This window comes from Onychostruthus taczanowskii, unplaced genomic scaffold, assembly GCF_017590055.1.
Source record: "Onychostruthus taczanowskii isolate IOZ18803 unplaced genomic scaffold, ASM1759005v1 scaffold46, whole genome shotgun sequence".
Classification (NCBI taxonomy): Eukaryota; Metazoa; Chordata; class Aves; order Passeriformes; family Passeridae; genus Onychostruthus; species Onychostruthus taczanowskii.
This window is the reverse complement of record NW_024502125.1, coordinates 2135511-2152624: the sequence shown is the minus strand read 5'-3', so window position 1 is coordinate 2152624 and position 17114 is coordinate 2135511. Positions and strand designations below refer to the sequence as shown.

General features: G+C 38.2%; 1 protein-coding gene across 3 annotated transcripts in view; it reads right to left on the bottom strand.

The window, feature by feature from the left end:
• The window catches only part of IPO11 (importin 11), a 76142-nt gene extending 59138 nt beyond the window's left edge, over nt 1-17004 (bottom strand). For 2 of the 3 annotated variants that reach the window (XM_041414669.1, XM_041414671.1), the window contains exons 1-7: nt 16121-16299; nt 15575-15642; nt 13799-13883; nt 13375-13518; nt 9939-10039; nt 5062-5134; nt 1506-1709 (exon numbers count right to left, since the gene is read on the bottom strand). In XM_041414669.1, the coding sequence (XP_041270603.1) occupies nt 1506-1709; nt 5062-5134; nt 9939-10039; nt 13375-13512 (516 nt within the window). In that variant the 5' untranslated portion in view covers nt 13513-13518; nt 13799-13883; nt 15575-15642; nt 16121-16299. Of the gene's footprint in view, nt 1-1505; nt 1710-5061; nt 5135-9938; nt 10040-13374; nt 13519-13798; nt 13884-15574; nt 15643-16120; nt 16300-16563 lie in introns of those variants that run through there. The other variant, XM_041414670.1, reaches the window with a different exon arrangement.
• Nucleotides 17005-17114: the final 110 nt, after the last annotated feature.

Here is a 17114-nt window from a genome sequence, read left to right as displayed (position 1 = left end):
AACCTTAAGACTTTTTCCAGAAAAATACTTGGCCTTAATTTGAAGATGTTATGATACTCTCACTGGTACCCCTGATACTTGGGTCTATGACTCACACCTTATTAAAAAAAACTATTTAGGGCTCCTTTCGTACCTGATTTTCAGTAAATACAGCTGCTGGTGCATAAAATCTACGACGCTTCAAAAAATTATCAGCTCTCCTCATCACCTCTTCTCCCACAAAGACAAGCTGTCCATCTTACAGTTCAATTAATGTTTGAATCAGCTTACTCTGGGACACACTTAGCAGTTACAGGTGCAATAGTATTGAACAATGCCTATTCCAAAACTAGCTTTACTTTATCAGTAGCTACAAATACTGACTTTTTCCCTCATTTTTTTTAAAACACAGAAAGAAAAATAGTTTCTAATCAGGTAGAACTGAATAAATCTCAAACTTAATTCACATTACAGCTCACACGCAGTGCTTAACTGATAAAGATTTCTGAATTACAAGCAGAAGATGAAGGTTTTCTCACTCAGTTATGGCAGCAATGGATGGCTTCATAATTACGTAAATCTGCATTTAGTCTGCTACACCTTATATCAATAGAGTCAAAAGCACATGATCTGTTTATTTAGTTGCTTTGACTGAGTAAAGATTAGTACAGGTCCTATTCACATGTCAGTCTTCAATGTCTCAGACTCCTGATGGTTAAAATTTCATCTTATTGATTACATAGACAGAAATTTCTACATAGATAAGTAGGTAAACATCCATAAATAGTCTTCATTTTCACTGCTCACTCTTTCCTTTAAAATGAAAGAATAAACTAAAATTTCAAAAATTCCAGAGTAACATGTTTGGGAAAAATCTTTAAAGCACTAAATTCAGTTAACTGCACTACATCATTGCCCAACTCCAAATGGGTTTGGAGATGCATGGCCTACAGTCAAAATTACATCTGTGTTCTAATCACTGGATCTTTACAGTGGAGAATGCAATGAATGACATGATATTTGGCATTTGCATTCACATCTTGCCTTTTAATTAACCTGAAGAGACAGCCTGGAAAAATCTCAAACACCTTCTTGCTGATGATAAAAACTAAAACATGGTAGTATAGAAGTCAAAACACCAATATTTCTTAAAGACTATACTGACTTAAAAATTTAGAACACACTTCCAAAAAAACTCAGTAATTCCTAGAAAAGTAAGATCTTGTACATCATAAGGCTGATATGCAGATACTCTTCTATAGATGAAGCTCAGCATCTTCACCCAAATTAAGATAATGTTCAAGCTGTATGCAAAATTAATAAAGATCTCAAACATCTCACCCAGAAACTGACTTCCAGTTATTCCACAGTACACAGACACCACAACATAAGAGCACTGCTGTTCCAAGGGCAGATATTTAAGTCCACAGATATGCTATTAATACCCAGCCAGCTAAACTCGGGAAGAAGCAAGCATGTACAATACACAGTTTGCATGCTCTACAATACTGCATCACATTACTTACATCATAGAAAAGCTTCCTATCCGCAGCAAGCCGTTTGGAAGCCAGGGTCTTTGTAACATGGTAAAACGTAAGTAGCGCCCTGTGTTGTTGAAGATCATCCTGCACCTTCACAGATTCTACAAGAGTGGGTATAAGTTCTGGCCATTGCCTTGGGCAGTCCACTCTGGCAACTTTAGCAATCAGTACAGAGATCTGAGTTGCTATCTGCAAAAAAAACCACAGACACCACTAGGTCAAAGGGCATTTAGGAAATGAAAAATTATGAGATCCACAGCCAAATAAAACCTGAACAATAACAACAAAAAAGACTAGAATGGATTGATAGATTTTTGTGTGCTTTTTCTCAAGCTGTTTTTAAGTTTGCTGAATGCAAATAAATGTGGAGAAAAAGTTTGTTTGTAGCAAGTATTACATAAAATACTAAACTTAATGCCTTGCTTAAATTTTACATGAAGACCAGTAACTGTATTTAGTCTGGAAATCACATAAATGAAGAAACAAATATCAGGGAACCACTTCTTACTGATTATTTCTATCGCTTTCTATGAACATACATTGCTGAATACATACATTGCTGAATACATATAATTCTGCTCTACCTGACTTTTAGATAGAGCCATTCCTAGCTCCAGGAACACAGATGTGTGAGCCTAAGCCCCATCCCAGTAACTGGAACTGAGACACTCTCTTGCTCCAGATCTTCAGAACCACAGGCCAGGAGCACCTGCAGCACTTATACCATCTGACTTTGGTTGCTAGGCCCAAATTCCACTGGCACCAGTCTTGCCAGCAGCTGGAAACTGTTCCTTGGAGCACACACGCATGATGAACAGAGTGAGATTACCCAGTAAGACAGGTAAGGGATGCAATCAGAACATAGGACAGGCAATGGTCATAAGGCACAGGGCTTGTTCAGACACAGGTACAGACTACCCATGGTTTACACATGACTGGCCCTTCTTATGCCCTTTTTTTGTCTACTCCACACTTGGCTGCTGTGCAACTCCCTTCCCCTAAACATTCCTTAGCATATTTTGCATGGCTGCTCAAAACGCCACCTCAAATATCCAAAAATTTCACATTCTTGTTTTCTGGTCTTATCCCATTCTAATTGAAAAGGTCCTTGGCTGGATCAGTGAAGAAGGTACTCTGTCCCTCAGCACACTACAACAACCACACTTCCAGCCTGGGGAAGAAGTCACCTTCTTAGGCTACCAGAAGGAATACAAGCAATTTACAGGCCCAAGAAGGATAGAGCAATGCCCTTCTTCTTTACTGGTGCCTGAGCTCTTTCATCTGGAGTCTGACAACTCTAAGAAGTTTTCCGCAATATTTATAACCATCATGCTGCTTAGTGAGAAGAATTGTTTCAGGGAAATGATGTCAATGTTCACAAGGAAGAGTCGGGAGTCCTACTTATTACAATATCAAATTATGTCAACTGACATAACAGGGGGAGCAAATAAATTCTTCTCCCTATGTGATACAAGAAGCAACCTCCCAGGATGGCCAAAAGTACTTTTATCTTGAGCACTGGCTTTTTAAATGGGGAGAAAGAAGAAAAATAATTTGCTGTCATACATTTGAAGAAGTACTTTGTTCCACATTCTCTCCATATGCTAAATATCTTCATAGGGCATGGAAATTACACTTTTAGCAGATGGTATGTTCTCTTTTTGTTTTACACCTCCCCTGGAAGTCAAGTTGTATCATCATAGCTCCATACTATGCCTATTTCTCACTTTTTCATGTTGTTTTTCTTTCTATACAAGAGTCATCATTTTTTCTGCCTTCAGTGATGCAAAAAGCATAGGCAGATAGCAACTGTGTTATGAACTATTTGAGACTGGAAAAGCACAGTTATCAGGAACACAAGATATCAAAACTCAGACCTATCAGGCAGGCTGGGAACTAAATGAAAGATTCCTCAGAAAGGACACCTGAGGATACCTACAAGACAGATTGTGGAGCAAACGGAAAGAAAGGGATATGGACTCTATAAACGTATTTCTACATTGCACGTAATTGTTTGGGCAATTATTTAGACTGCTGCAATAAAAACAAATAAAAACCTCCATATCTTAAAAAATTACATCCCAAAAAACATCATATGGACACACAAATCAGATCATGAAGCCACTAGTCTTTAAAATGTCAGTTAAAAACGTTCCAATCTCAACTGCAACTATAGTCAGAGAACTCCAGAACTGTTCATAGCAGTGGCATTCTTAACTATGAAAAATGCTATGCTATCATCTTAGCAGGCAAACTGATGAAATACTAATGAATGTATGGAAAAAAGTATTGATAAAAAGTTTTGTTTTGCAAACAATATAGTTAATATTAGAGTTTCATAGTTAATTTACCTATTTATATGTGCAAAAAAAATACAAACTTCAAAATTAAATATTTGATAAATTATATTCTACCTAGTAGTAAGCATAAACAACACACTATGGTTCAGCTTGACATGCTTCATAGTTCTTTTTAGTTAACATACAGAAGAAACAAGTAATATCTGTCATATTGTTTACATTGAAACTATACCTGCAGAACAAGTTTTACAACACTTTATATGCTTTTTTTTAAAAATTGCATTTGCAATTAAAATTTTTAGCTCTCGTCAAAATTATTTCACAATGGGCTTCTACAAAGACTAAATTACCCTAATTTTGATAAAATGCTCTAATCTTAGAAGTTACATTAAACCTGTCAAGAAATCCCAAGAAGTTAAAACTGAACCGTCTGCAGAACAGAAGTTTATTCACAATGCCTTTTCAATCTTAACCTTATGCCTATAATTTCTCTATTTCCTTGAAAAAATTTTTCAAGATCCAGCTCAAAATATTAGCAAATACTTCCTTGCAGAATCTTATGCATACATGATGAAGAAGTTATCAAAAGTAAGATTGATTCATCTAGTATGGACATATTCTGTGCCCCTAACATTAGTTCTGTACACAATATAATAATAAATTCTTAGTCTAATCAAAATCACAGCTTATAATTAGTCACTTTATGTAAGAAAAGACACTATCACACTGAAGCTTTATGAAGCTTATTTAAATTCACTGAAATGGTGTAACTAGACATGTGACAGCAATACTGCTTAGGTGGGTTTATGCATCAGCAATCTCAACAGCTCACTGCTGCTCTGCCACTGCCACACTTCCTTGCATGGCCACACTGGGAGTCAGTTAAGAGAACAGACACAGCTGAAAAAAACAAAAACAACTCAGGGAAAGGTTATTTCTCAGCTACATCCATTCCATGAACCATTTCACCAAATGGCTGCATAAACAGCAAGGGAGAACAAACTGCCACTGCAACACCAAAAGAAACAAATCACAGAGACAAAATGCTGTTTCCAACCAAAGTGGTTCTATAATTCAATGAGTTATGATCTGTGGTAAAAGATCTCACTTCAAGATCCGTCTGCAAAGCAATATGTAAACTGCAACTTCATTATTATAATTAAAAACTTTGTAAAGAAAGAAACCAAGATATCTATCAATACAAGCATTTCTTGGGAGAGTAATAAACAATTACCACTAACCTGATTCACTGGCTCATTGAAGTTGGTGATAAGTCCAGCACGCAATGTAGTTTTTTCTTCTTCAGAAAGAGCACTGCCAGGATATATTTATTAAAATATTAATTATTTTCAATTATAAAACTACTATCAATTCATTTGTAACTATCAAAACCACTATCAAAACTAACAAAAGAACATCCTTTGTTCTTCCACTATCTCAAGGATCTTTAAAAAGAGAGAGAACAGTCAAAAAAATACTTACAAGGCATTTTAGTCTCACACTGAGACCTAAAGTGACCTTTTTAAAGATAAATGGCAAAAGAGTTGACAGAATGAGATACACAGATATATAATGAAAAAATGCAAAACTGTACAAAATACAAATGGATTGCTCACAGACAATTGTTATATAGCTATTACTGACAGAATTGAGGATTTGAACATGAATTTGCCCAAGTATACTAATGGACAATGGCCAAAAAATGTCCAGAATAAGGCAATCACCATATCAGATGACAGCTCTTTTTGTAAAAGCAGTACATTTTCTGTTATAAATCCTTTTCTGTTATAAATCCTTTTCTAGAAGAATGTAATATACTTACACTTAAAAGTACAGATCCTTTGAAAATTTGAAAATTATAGCTTTGTGTGAAAAGTACTTTGATATATTCTCCATAAAGAGAGGGGGAAAAGTGCAGGGGAAAATAGTCAGCAGGGCAAATGCTAAGCTATAAAAGTTAATTTTCATTCAAATGCAGCATTGTGGTATCTTAAAATTAAGTGACTTCTATCAGTTTAAGACTACAAGTTACAGTATGATATCACTCCTGTATTACTTCAGATTTTATATAATTCAAGCAATTTTCTTATAATTTCCAGGCAGGAAACACAAAACACTGCTCTAAAAAAGCAGTAAAGTCGGTATTTATAGATTATACTATTGGGGGAAAAGAAAACCAAAACCAAACTAAACAAAAAACCCCAACAAATTTTCATCTACTGATAGCACCAGGAAAGCTGTTTCTTCTTCATAAAGCGCCTGTAAGTTTTCACGCAAGGTTGTTCAGATGGAAGTTTCACCTAACATTGCAATGACTTAGAAGCATGCAAACATCACATCTCAGTGAAGACTAATGGCTGGAAATTAAGAAGATTAAACACACCAAGACAAGCCCTTCGTCTTGTCTCACCTCAGGCACAGTTATTAACCAACTAGTTTTGGACACTGAGGTTTAAAATTATATCTAAAGCTCCCTAAAGCACAGGTTTTACTCTAATGTAGACAAATTCTAAATATTAATCTCAAAATAATAAAAAAATAGAGGCAGGAATGGCCATAAGAACAAACATTTGCAAAAATATTCTAGTTTTCACTTTCTCTTCACCCCTGCACAAAGCAAGAGTACTCACTATTTCCTAGATCTTAGGAAAGACTTATAATTTGAAGTATAGTACAAAAGGGGGGCAATTCATTGTTTCACTGGTGACTCAGAACTGGACCCTGAGTCTTATTTTCAAAGGTAATTATAGCATTCAGGAGCCACAATTTTACTTTTTATATTTTAAATCTAGATGTAGGCTTTAAGACTTTTTCTTCAAAATATTTAAGTTATCCCTAAATATATTTTGGTTAAAATTTACAACAGTAAAAGATTTTCTGCATGTAACTATTTAATTTAATATAGCCATGAGATGATGTTCCAGAAAAATAAATTTTTGGGGTTTCCTCTTTTATAATATGAAAATGCAGTATATAATTTCCACACACAGAGGCATCCTCTAAGTGGTTTCTAAAACTTAAAAGCTCTTATTAATAAAATTTAAAAATCTATTCTCAATTAAATGTAGATTGTATAATACCTCACTTTCAGAGACAACAGAAAGCACCAAAATCTGGTTTGTAAAGAAAAAAATACCCCATTTTACTATATAAATGCATTTACTTTGTTTCTGGCCTCACAGGACCCCTGGCTTTAAACAGTTTTTCATAATTATAATTAATTTAAACTTATCATATGTACAGTCTAAGAGCAGCAAGAATTCAGTTCATTACTTACTGTAAATAAAAACGCTGTAATTAAGCTTTTAACATTGCAGACAAAATAAAGGAAAGAAAAGAAATAAATTCATGAGGATCAATGGCACAAAGACACCAGCTTGTGATACTGGAAAACAGTAATGAAAAAAAATCTGAGAAAACTGGAAAACAGTAATGAAAAAAAATCTGAGAAATCAATGTCGATGCAAGTGACACACAGCAGCGCTGTGTGACAGAGTTCCTAAGGGTTTGCCGGACCGTGGGTGGAGGAATTCAGCGTTTAAACAACACGAGAGTGACATCTGCCGGAGAACAGGGACACCCTCAGCCCCTGAAGGAGACACAGACCGGCACCACTGCCCCCAGCCGCCCATAACGCCCTGCAAGAAAGGCAATTCCACAATTCCATCTATAAGTTACAGGCAGGCGAGAAGTTAGGAAGAATGTCGCTCAGCCAGTTATTTCCCTTCAGCATTGAATTATATGTGCCCAAAAATTACAGTAACTTCATCTACACATGAACTTCTAAATACTATCTACTATGCTGTAGTCTTTCACAATTTGCAAGTTCAAAATTACTTTGATCTTTTTCTGTGTTTCTGGTATGGAGAAATATACACCCAAATACTTGAAAAATTATTTTGGAATTTTTTTTAAAAAGCCTGATATTTCACATTTGGATTTCTGGCTTATAAGAAGTCATCACACAAGTGAAAACATGTACTTGAAAAGTTATTGTTAAAGTATTTTACCGTGTTGCTAACACGGTACTCAAATAAGAGAACAAAGTCCACAAGAGACAGGATACAAAAGTAATTGTCTGTAAATTCAAAAGCATGTTCAACTCTTGAAATCAAGATAAACCATTTCTGAAGAAAATAAAAACACATACAAAATCATCCTGTGACACAAGGAGGCTGACAACAGATTTCAAAGGAAGAGGCCAAATTGTGCCTGAAAAGAGGCTATGACAACTCTAGGTTCTTCACCACAGCTACAAGAAAAGCTGCCTGAAAAAGCAGGAGGGAAGAAGTTCATAGGCTCATCTTCTAAGTTGCTCTCACTGGAAAATGCAGTTTTAAGCCTGATCTGTACATGAAAACATGCTTTGATGTACTACTATGGATGGAGAGCAGACAGCTGCTGAAGTGAGACACAAGACAAAAGACAAGAATTTTGCAAAGACAACAAAAATGCAGCATCTACAACGAAGCCTTCAAAAAATCATGGTATTCAAAATATGATTGGTTCACAAAATAATCAAGTGAGAATTTAGTTTAAATCAGGATTTCTCAAAATTACCGCAACATATTCTAAGAGAAATGTTATCTGGGTAAGTGCTGACAAAATGTTACATCTAACAAATGAAGAAATAAAAACAGTTGGACACAGAATAAAAATTTAGTATGTGTTACTCCATTGAATCCTTAACAGCAACCAACAATTTTTTAAAAGTTATCATTTAATTGCACTAAATTAGTGACAGAAAAGTTAGAAATGGGAAAAAATAGGGTTGCACTGGAAATTTAATATAGATTTAACTCACAGAATCTTTAATAGCCAAGAAAAATTTACTTTTAAATTTAAAATTATAGGAAAACTACATTCAAATATTTCTATTTAGTTTTTACCTCATACAGTAAAATTCTAGTCTTTAGTTCTGCAAGAAATAAACTATGCTTTTTTACCAGAAATGCTACTAGTGGCTAAAAATATTAATGAATTGAAACAACGTTTAACTTCTTCCAACAGTTCTTGTGAAGTACCAGTATTGTAAACAGAATCCTGTTAACCAGAAATGTCAAAGATATATGCCATCTTCCATGAAAAAGGTGGTATTTTCCTTTTACATAAAAAAGAATCTAAAGGTTTGCAGATGTTTTGCTACACTAATTCACACATACAAATACTTGAGTGCTCTATGCCATAATGAAGGAGTCCTCCACTACTTAAAATGTGATATGGATACAGAATTTTATAATTTTTCACTCCTTTGGCACATCTTTGGAAAGGCTTACAATGCAAGGCAAAATGATTGAACTATCTCAAAAAATGAACAATGAAAATCATAGTTTGCATCATAATACAAACTTAGATTTGTGATCTAGAAAAACTGTACCTAGAATTCCATCTAATACCCCACATCTGACAGTGACAGTTCCACCTATTACTAGCATTTGAGACTGAACACTTGCAAGCCTTTATAAGTTCTGGAACTGAAACTCTTCATGAAATCACGCCTGTTTGTAAAGGAAAAATAAGCACTTCACACAAAAGACTGGGAGTATATAATTCTACAGGTTGCATATTAAAATGGCACTTTTTGTAAATTTTAAGTAAATTACATGGCGCTCATGAAAAGTGCTTATATTTCTCATCTTCTTTGGCAACTCTTTGTCATGCATTATCAGGACCCACATATCAAAACAACGAAAAAGGAAGACCAGAACTTTTTAGAATGATAACTGCTGCCTCCTTCCCATGTACACATTCAATATGAATCAGCTTAAACAAAATTAAATGTCCCTCTCACTGTCCAAGAGACTGACTTACCTTTCACTTCTGTCACTATCAGTAAATCCAGGTGTTAATGTTGCAAGACACAATGCATCACTTCAAAACCTATTACCTATGAAACAGCCTTCTAACTCAGTTCTCAAAAGTAAATCATGAAGAGAGTCATAAGAAGCAAAAAAAGACAAAATGTTTTATCAGCAAGTCCTGAAGTCTGAAGCATGTTGTCAGTTTTACCATAAATTCTAAAGTAACTTCTACCAACTGAAGATCTGCTGTTTTTCCAGCCTGGCAAACAAAACAAAGCTAACTTTAAGATGGTTAAGCAGAAGAACTCAAAACTTACTGTGGTGCGACCCGTCTCCAGTAGCGATCAATTCCATTTTTAAAGTACAGCACAGCTAACCATCTTACATTCACATCCAGGCTATGATTTGTAAAGATATTCTGTCAAAAAATAGAAAAAGTTAAAAACTGCTCCACAGATACCACAAGCAACACAGAAACTGTATCAACACATGCCCTGATATATGTAGAAATACACACACCACTGTGATATGGGTGCACATAAACCAAAAGCCTTCATCATCATTTGACAGGGAAGTGAAAGCACTGTACTAAACATAAATTTTTAGAGATTAAAAAAATGTTTATCACTAGCCCAAATTTTGATTTATTTAAAAAAAAAACATATAAGGCAAATGTATTGTTAATCTTGTCTGGCAGAGAAGGAAATATAAGGGCAGTAACTACTATAATCAGACATTTTTTACATTCTTTGATAAGATAGCTCTCAGAAGTTTGTGCCACTGCAGAATACAGGATAATTCCTTATTCTCATCAAAATCCAGTCTTCAGATTATTTATTTTTTATGTTACTTATTCATATGCCAAGAACCATCCTGTCTACCAGTATTATTTGTAAAATAGTGACCTGGTAGGTCTGCAATTCTCAAATTCAACTATACTTAGGAAATCAGGAAATCAGTTTCTACCAATAAAAAGTTATATATCGGTAAATACATACATATATATGTATCTATACATATATATACGCTTTTATATATCTGTATGCACACACAGACAAACACAGAGGAGTTATTTTGTATGGTAATGGTGTAAAAATAACTAACCAAGAGAAACTAAAATAAAGCTAGACTACTGCATCTCAACACATGTACTACTCTGAACAGCAGCTCTCCTCCTGTTTTCTACTGCATCAGATGGATCCTTCTCAAGGGGCGAGACATCATTACTCCCACCTTTAGAGAGCAAGCACGTGTGAACTCAGTGCTCTTACTATACAGGACACAGCAGAAAGTGTGCACCACTTGTATTCATTGCTTTTAGAAGTCCTGTATGAAGGGACCTGAAAAATGTAGGGATTCTGGTCAAAAGTATCTGCTACTTTTGGGCACCGTGCCTGCAAACACAGGCATAAACAAACCTTTCAAATAACTCAGCACTGTAGAAACCTGGGACCTTATTTTCACTATGAATTCAAGACCTAACTTTCTCTCAAAATCTATTTTTATTAATAGTAACAGCTTTCTAGAGGTAGTGGCCAACCCAAAAAAACCCAACACACTACAATCACTAGAAAGTAAACAGACTTACGTGCCAACAATGACATCACCTTCAAAACTAGCAATTGAAGAAAAGTATCCGAAAGGTGGTAACCCACCAAAAATACCACACAAAGTGACTATGATCCGTATGTAATATGCTCTCCTTTCCCAAAGCTCACTTAGGAAGACAGACTGAATCTCTGAAAGACTTGACCTTTCCCAAATGCAATTTAAGCGTATTAAAATACTAACAACTAACTTCAACTACTTCTGTATAGTAAAAAATAACGTTTCAAAAGAAATGAAACATGGAAAACCCGAACTACTCATACTGAAACTTCCACTGATCTTACAAACAACTATTCCTCTCCTTGCTAAAATATTTAGCAGAAGCAAAGCTTCCACTGATAAAAAAATACCTTTAAACTAAACCAGACCTTGATAAAAAATGAAAAAACAAGACCAAAGCATCTACACAAAAACAAGTAGAACTTCTCATTACACTCTGTATCTTCATATGAACTTCCAAATACAGGAAGTATTTAACACAACAATGCTGTCATAGACAAAACAGGAATGAAGCCAATATACAAACTGATATAACTTGCACAGCGTTTCTTTTCAAAACCATCCAATTCTGAATCAAAAGAGATATTTAATACCTTCAAAAGAGAAACAGAGAAAAGTAATGATAGCAACTCCACTAGGTGCTACAAATAGTAGGATCAAGGATGCATGCCTCATGCTTCTTTATGATGTTCTCTATTCTGACTGTTCCAGAAGCAAGTGTATCTCTAAGTAATTATATTACTTGCCACAACCCACAGGTATCAGCTGTCTTACCCACTCCCCATTTACATTAACCTGTTTCTGCTCCACCAAGAAGATGCCAACTATTTTCTCTCCCAAACAGGCCACCTGTCATGATCAAGTTAAACAAAGAAGCAGACACTTCACTTGTTTAATTTGGAAGACTATATTAATATTTTACACTTAAAGAAAGGCTGATGTGGCCCCAACAAATCTACCTAACCACATAAAAAAAATTATCAGCATTTGTATATTATGTACCAGCATATTTATCTTTGACAAGCATCTAAACACCTGAATTTTTAGCCCTTATATTTAAAATTAATTAATATCTGTTCCAGTTACCTGTGAGTGCTCAACTTGCTTACACCCTGAGGTGCAAGGTCACAAAGCAAACATTCAGAGAAAAAAACCACCACTAGTGGCAATTTCTGCTGTTTTCTGTCAAGATCATTTACCACCACAGCTACACTATTGCAAAGGCAGTGCATAAAAGGAAATTTGACAGCTCAAAGTATCTTCTTCTATTGCTTTCCCTAAATCCTCGGGCTCACCTTCAACTTTCCAAAAAAATGAGAGGGTCTACAGAGAACAGAGCATGTCACCCTACAAATCTGAGTCATTCAATCCATGCACTGAGGACAGATGTTTGTAGAAAAAGCATTTCACCTGTGTTTTTAAGACTATTATAAACGTACGCACAGATATTGGAGAATAACAGTATTAACTTTCAAGTGTCCTTGCTGAAACAGTTTCAATTCCCTTTTGACTGTGTTGTCATCATTTTCACCATATTAATGCATCCACTTCACCAATGGTTATAGTACTTTCAGAAGTATTCACCTTTCCCACTCCAGGACCTTACTACCATAGCCAGGTCAGTTAATCTCCCTGGGAGTCTCCCTCCACTAATAAAAAGGAAATCAATCTCAGAGAGGTATCACACAATGTAATGGAAAGCATGAGGGAACTTCTATTAAAATGTTCATAAAGCATCATCTCCACAAAAAAAGAAAAGGTCCTTACTACCTTGATATATGAAAGGTCCCCTGCCCCTTGAGGTAGTAAAGGTCCTTCCTTTGAGAAGGGCCCTCTTGGCCTTTTACCATCCACAATTCACAACAGGCAAATAAAAGATTTAGCACTACTGCCCACTCATACTGCTAGAGGCTGGATTTCCACTTTCTGAATACCTGGAAAAAGAGCTTACTTTGAGATACAGTGATGACAATGCCTAGCACTATCATATCCCTACCTACCCTATCCTTCAGCATAAGGATTCTGCAGTCTGGACCATGACAACTCAGGGCTTCTCTCAGCCAGAGGTCATGGCTCAACTGTGTTCTAGACACCAGTACTCAAAATTCAGAGTTTGCTTAGGAGCACTGTTCCACTGTATCTTACCAACAAGACTGAATAAAAACCTGGCTGTGTCTCCCACTGCTTCAGTTGTTCCTCAGCTGGCTTCAACACTGCAGTATCTTGACTAGTAGCTTGGGTCAAGACTTGCAGAACAACAGTGCTAGCACTGTTGAGATCCATGAAAATCTGAAAATATTAAAAAAGAAGAAAAATACACTTAATGAGAAAAAGAGAGCAAATATAGACAGGTATTTTCCATTCTTATTATCCAAACACCCCACACTCATTTTTCATTAGACTACACAGTGTAAAGATAGCATGAGACCCACTCACAGGCAGTTGAGGTACAGAACTATTTGCTTTCAGAAATCTCTCAGCAGAAGGAGGAAGCATTAAATCGATCATTACAAGCCCATCTGCTAGATCTGAGGGACTGCAGGAAATATTTTGATTGTAAAACAGTTACCTCTCTTGTGAAGCACAGCAGCTAAGAGCAAAACTGCAACTAGAGATAATTACTCAGCTGTGAGCAGAGCAAACCATGGGGTTGTCTGAAAGAGGCAAAGATGCAGATTATTAACATTTTTGCATTTTATTTTTTCTTCAAGAGAGAAAATGACACATTCATATAGTCACATTTTGTAATTCAAATTCATCCAAACAATCAATATTAATTAAAAAAGAAAGCATTAAGTCTCAGTTAGTCTTACATGATACATAATTTTCCTCAATATCTTTGGTTTCCTTCTTATTTAGCATACAAATGCTAACCAGCTGAACTACAAATGCATATTGCCAAATTTCCAGTGTATATACATCCTTTTGCACCCTTGTACTCTACAAAGGCAAAACAAAACACTGCTCTCCAGATGACAGAAATTACATTTATAATGACCACAGAAACAATGTTACGAGAAGAAAAAGACATATATGAAAGAAACTATGGAGTCTGTTTTCTCCTTATAAAAAAAAAGACAGTTTGAAGCTTATGTTAACTTTTAGTAACACATACACAGCTGAATACTCATATACTTAGGTTTTCTAAATAAACAACAAAGAATGGCTTCTCTTCAATGAGGAGAGAGAAGGAGGTTCAGATGGGGCATCAGGAGGAATTTCTTCATGGAAAGGATTGTTAAGCATGAGAATGCCCAGAGAAGCTGTGGAGTTGTCATCCCTGGAAGTGGTCAAGAAAAGACTGGATGTGACACTTAGTGCAGTGGTGTAGCTGACAAAGTAATGATGTGTCAAAGGCTGGACTCAATCTTGGAGGTCTTTTCCAGTTGTAATGACTGTGATTTGTTTTTATTTAATGGGAAACGTTTTTGTTTAATGGGAAAAAATTTTTCCACCTTCAGGAAAAAAATCTAGATTACAATTGTTTCAATAATAGTAAGAAAGTGGGAGATACGAAATTTATTCTCACACAGGTTTAAAAACTTTGATTTTTTTAGAAAAATCACCTTAACAACAAAACTAGCCACAATACTGGAGAACTTTTATACCACTAATAGCATTGCACAATAGAAAAAAAATTACATCCCTAAGAAGAAAGTTGTTCATCTCCAAATCTCCAACCATCCTCTACAAAAGCTGACTAAAATTTGAAGGTCTTAAGGTTAAAATCTACATTTAAACCCATGAAACACAAAACCACATCTCTCCTTACAGCAATAATTTAACAGGTAATGCCATCTCTGCTCTATACTTCCCATGTGAAAACCTTCCAATCTTTCTGCCTTAATCAGTTGTGCACAAGGTAGCAGAAGGGGGGCGTTACTAGAGGGGTGCCTTCTGTGAAAAGCTTTGATACAGTTTCGAAATGTTATATGTAAAGCATGGGCAACAAACACCTTTATCATTTATACACACGATAATAAATGTCCTTGATGAGAACAGTACAGCGAATGAGAGAAGAAAAACAGAGAGCAGTGAAAAACTTGGTGTTGCCATGAAGTCTGAAGAAAGCAAACTCCATAAGAAACACACTTTTTGCAAAAACTCAGGTACATCTTATACGCTATGAATATAATCTGAATTCGGTGGCATTTTGCTGATGTGCTGTGAGCTGATTTAAAAGCCATATCAAATATGCTACAGATATCTTCATGTATGAGACACGGGAAGCAAGGCACACGGGAGCGTAAGTGGGAAGCAGCAACACCATTGCATTTAGGGCCTTGCTCTTGTATTTTACACACACTGCTGTCTTCTACGGTAACAAACTGGAGAAATAACTCACCACTGCTGCACTGAGCCTGCCTCTGATTACGGGAAGACTGCTCTGCAGGAAAACTGCTGTTCTTCAGCCTGCAGGAAGAAAACCACCACCTGGAATTAAGGCCAGTACGCGCCCCTTCCCGCAAAAAACAACTTCTCTCAGGTTAACGCCTCATCTTCCTCCCATGACTTCCATTAATCCCAGCCTGACTAAAAACTCTTTCAAGGAAAAAGCGGGAAACTGTTCCCTGGAATTAGGTAACAGTTATTTACTTTCAGCTTCGATCAGGCCCTTTGCCGCGGCCGGTATCACAGGTAAGGGAGGCCCAGCTGCCTTAATCCCGGGGGCGATGCCCCGGAGCCGGTACCGTGGCGAGCACTCCACGCCGGAGCCGCGCCGGCTCGGGCAGCGCAAACGGGGGCACAGCCGGCGGAGCACCAGCCGAAGCGAGTGCGTAGGAGCAGCGCCGCCCGCAGCCACACAGCCCCGGGAGCCCGTGCCCCGAGCGCTGCCCCGCTGGCAGCCGCCGGCGCCGCTCCCCCCTCCCCGTCCCGTCCCCGCACGAACCGGGACCAGCGAACGCCGTGCCGCCACCGCCGCCGCCTCCCCGGCGCGCGCCCTGACGTCACGTCCCCGCGACGACTGAGCGCTGCCCGCGCCGCTCCGCGGGAAAAAGCGGGGCGGGGGCGGGGCCTGGGGCGGAGGGGGCGGAGCCTGAGGCGGCGGGGCCTGGGCCCCCGGAGCGCGGTGCGCGCTGACGTCAGCCGGCGGCTGCGCGCGCGCAGGGCGGCGTGGCGCGCGGAGCGCGTGTTCCTGCCGCGGGAATCAATCCATCCTGCCGCGGGAATCAATCCTGACGCTCTTCGCTCTTCCCGGCGCGGTCTGTGCGGCTGCCGCCGCACGGGGCGGGGCATCACTGCGGGCGGGCGTGGTGTTCACGTCAGAACCTAAGGCTAAAGATATACATGGAAAGTAAAGCAAAAAACACAGAAAGGATTAAAAACCAATACCTGACTGGCGTGGCAGCGGCTGGGAGTCATTGCACCGGCACAGTGACTCCGCCGTGAGCGGACGGGCGCTTTGTGCAGTCAGGGCGCTAAAGCGGCGCGTTGTCTTATCGGCAAAAATCGAGGAGGGTCGCCCTGGAAAATCCTTCCTTCCTTCCTTGCTTCCTTCCCTTTTTTTCTTCCTCTAACCCTTTTTTCTCTCTCCCCCCTCTTTCATTCGTCTCTCATTTTCTGTTTTCCTTTCCACCTTGCCCCTTTATCCAAAACCCACTGCCGTCTGCTGACGGACTAGGTCGGGGTACTAAACACACCCATTTTTAGGCAGTGTGTCATTTATTAATAAACCATGGAAAGCTTCTGTGGGCCCGCTGACATCCGTCGTCCCTGCTGACCGCGGTCCCTTAGGCGTCACGGCTGCTGCCATGCACGCAGGGTGGGACGGACCCGCTGTTCCCGGCAGGATCGAGCGCGCGGGCAGCCCGCGACACGCGCGCCCCTCGTGCCTCCGCGGTCCGCCCGCCCGCCAGGGGCCGCTGCCGCGCCCGCCGGCGGCA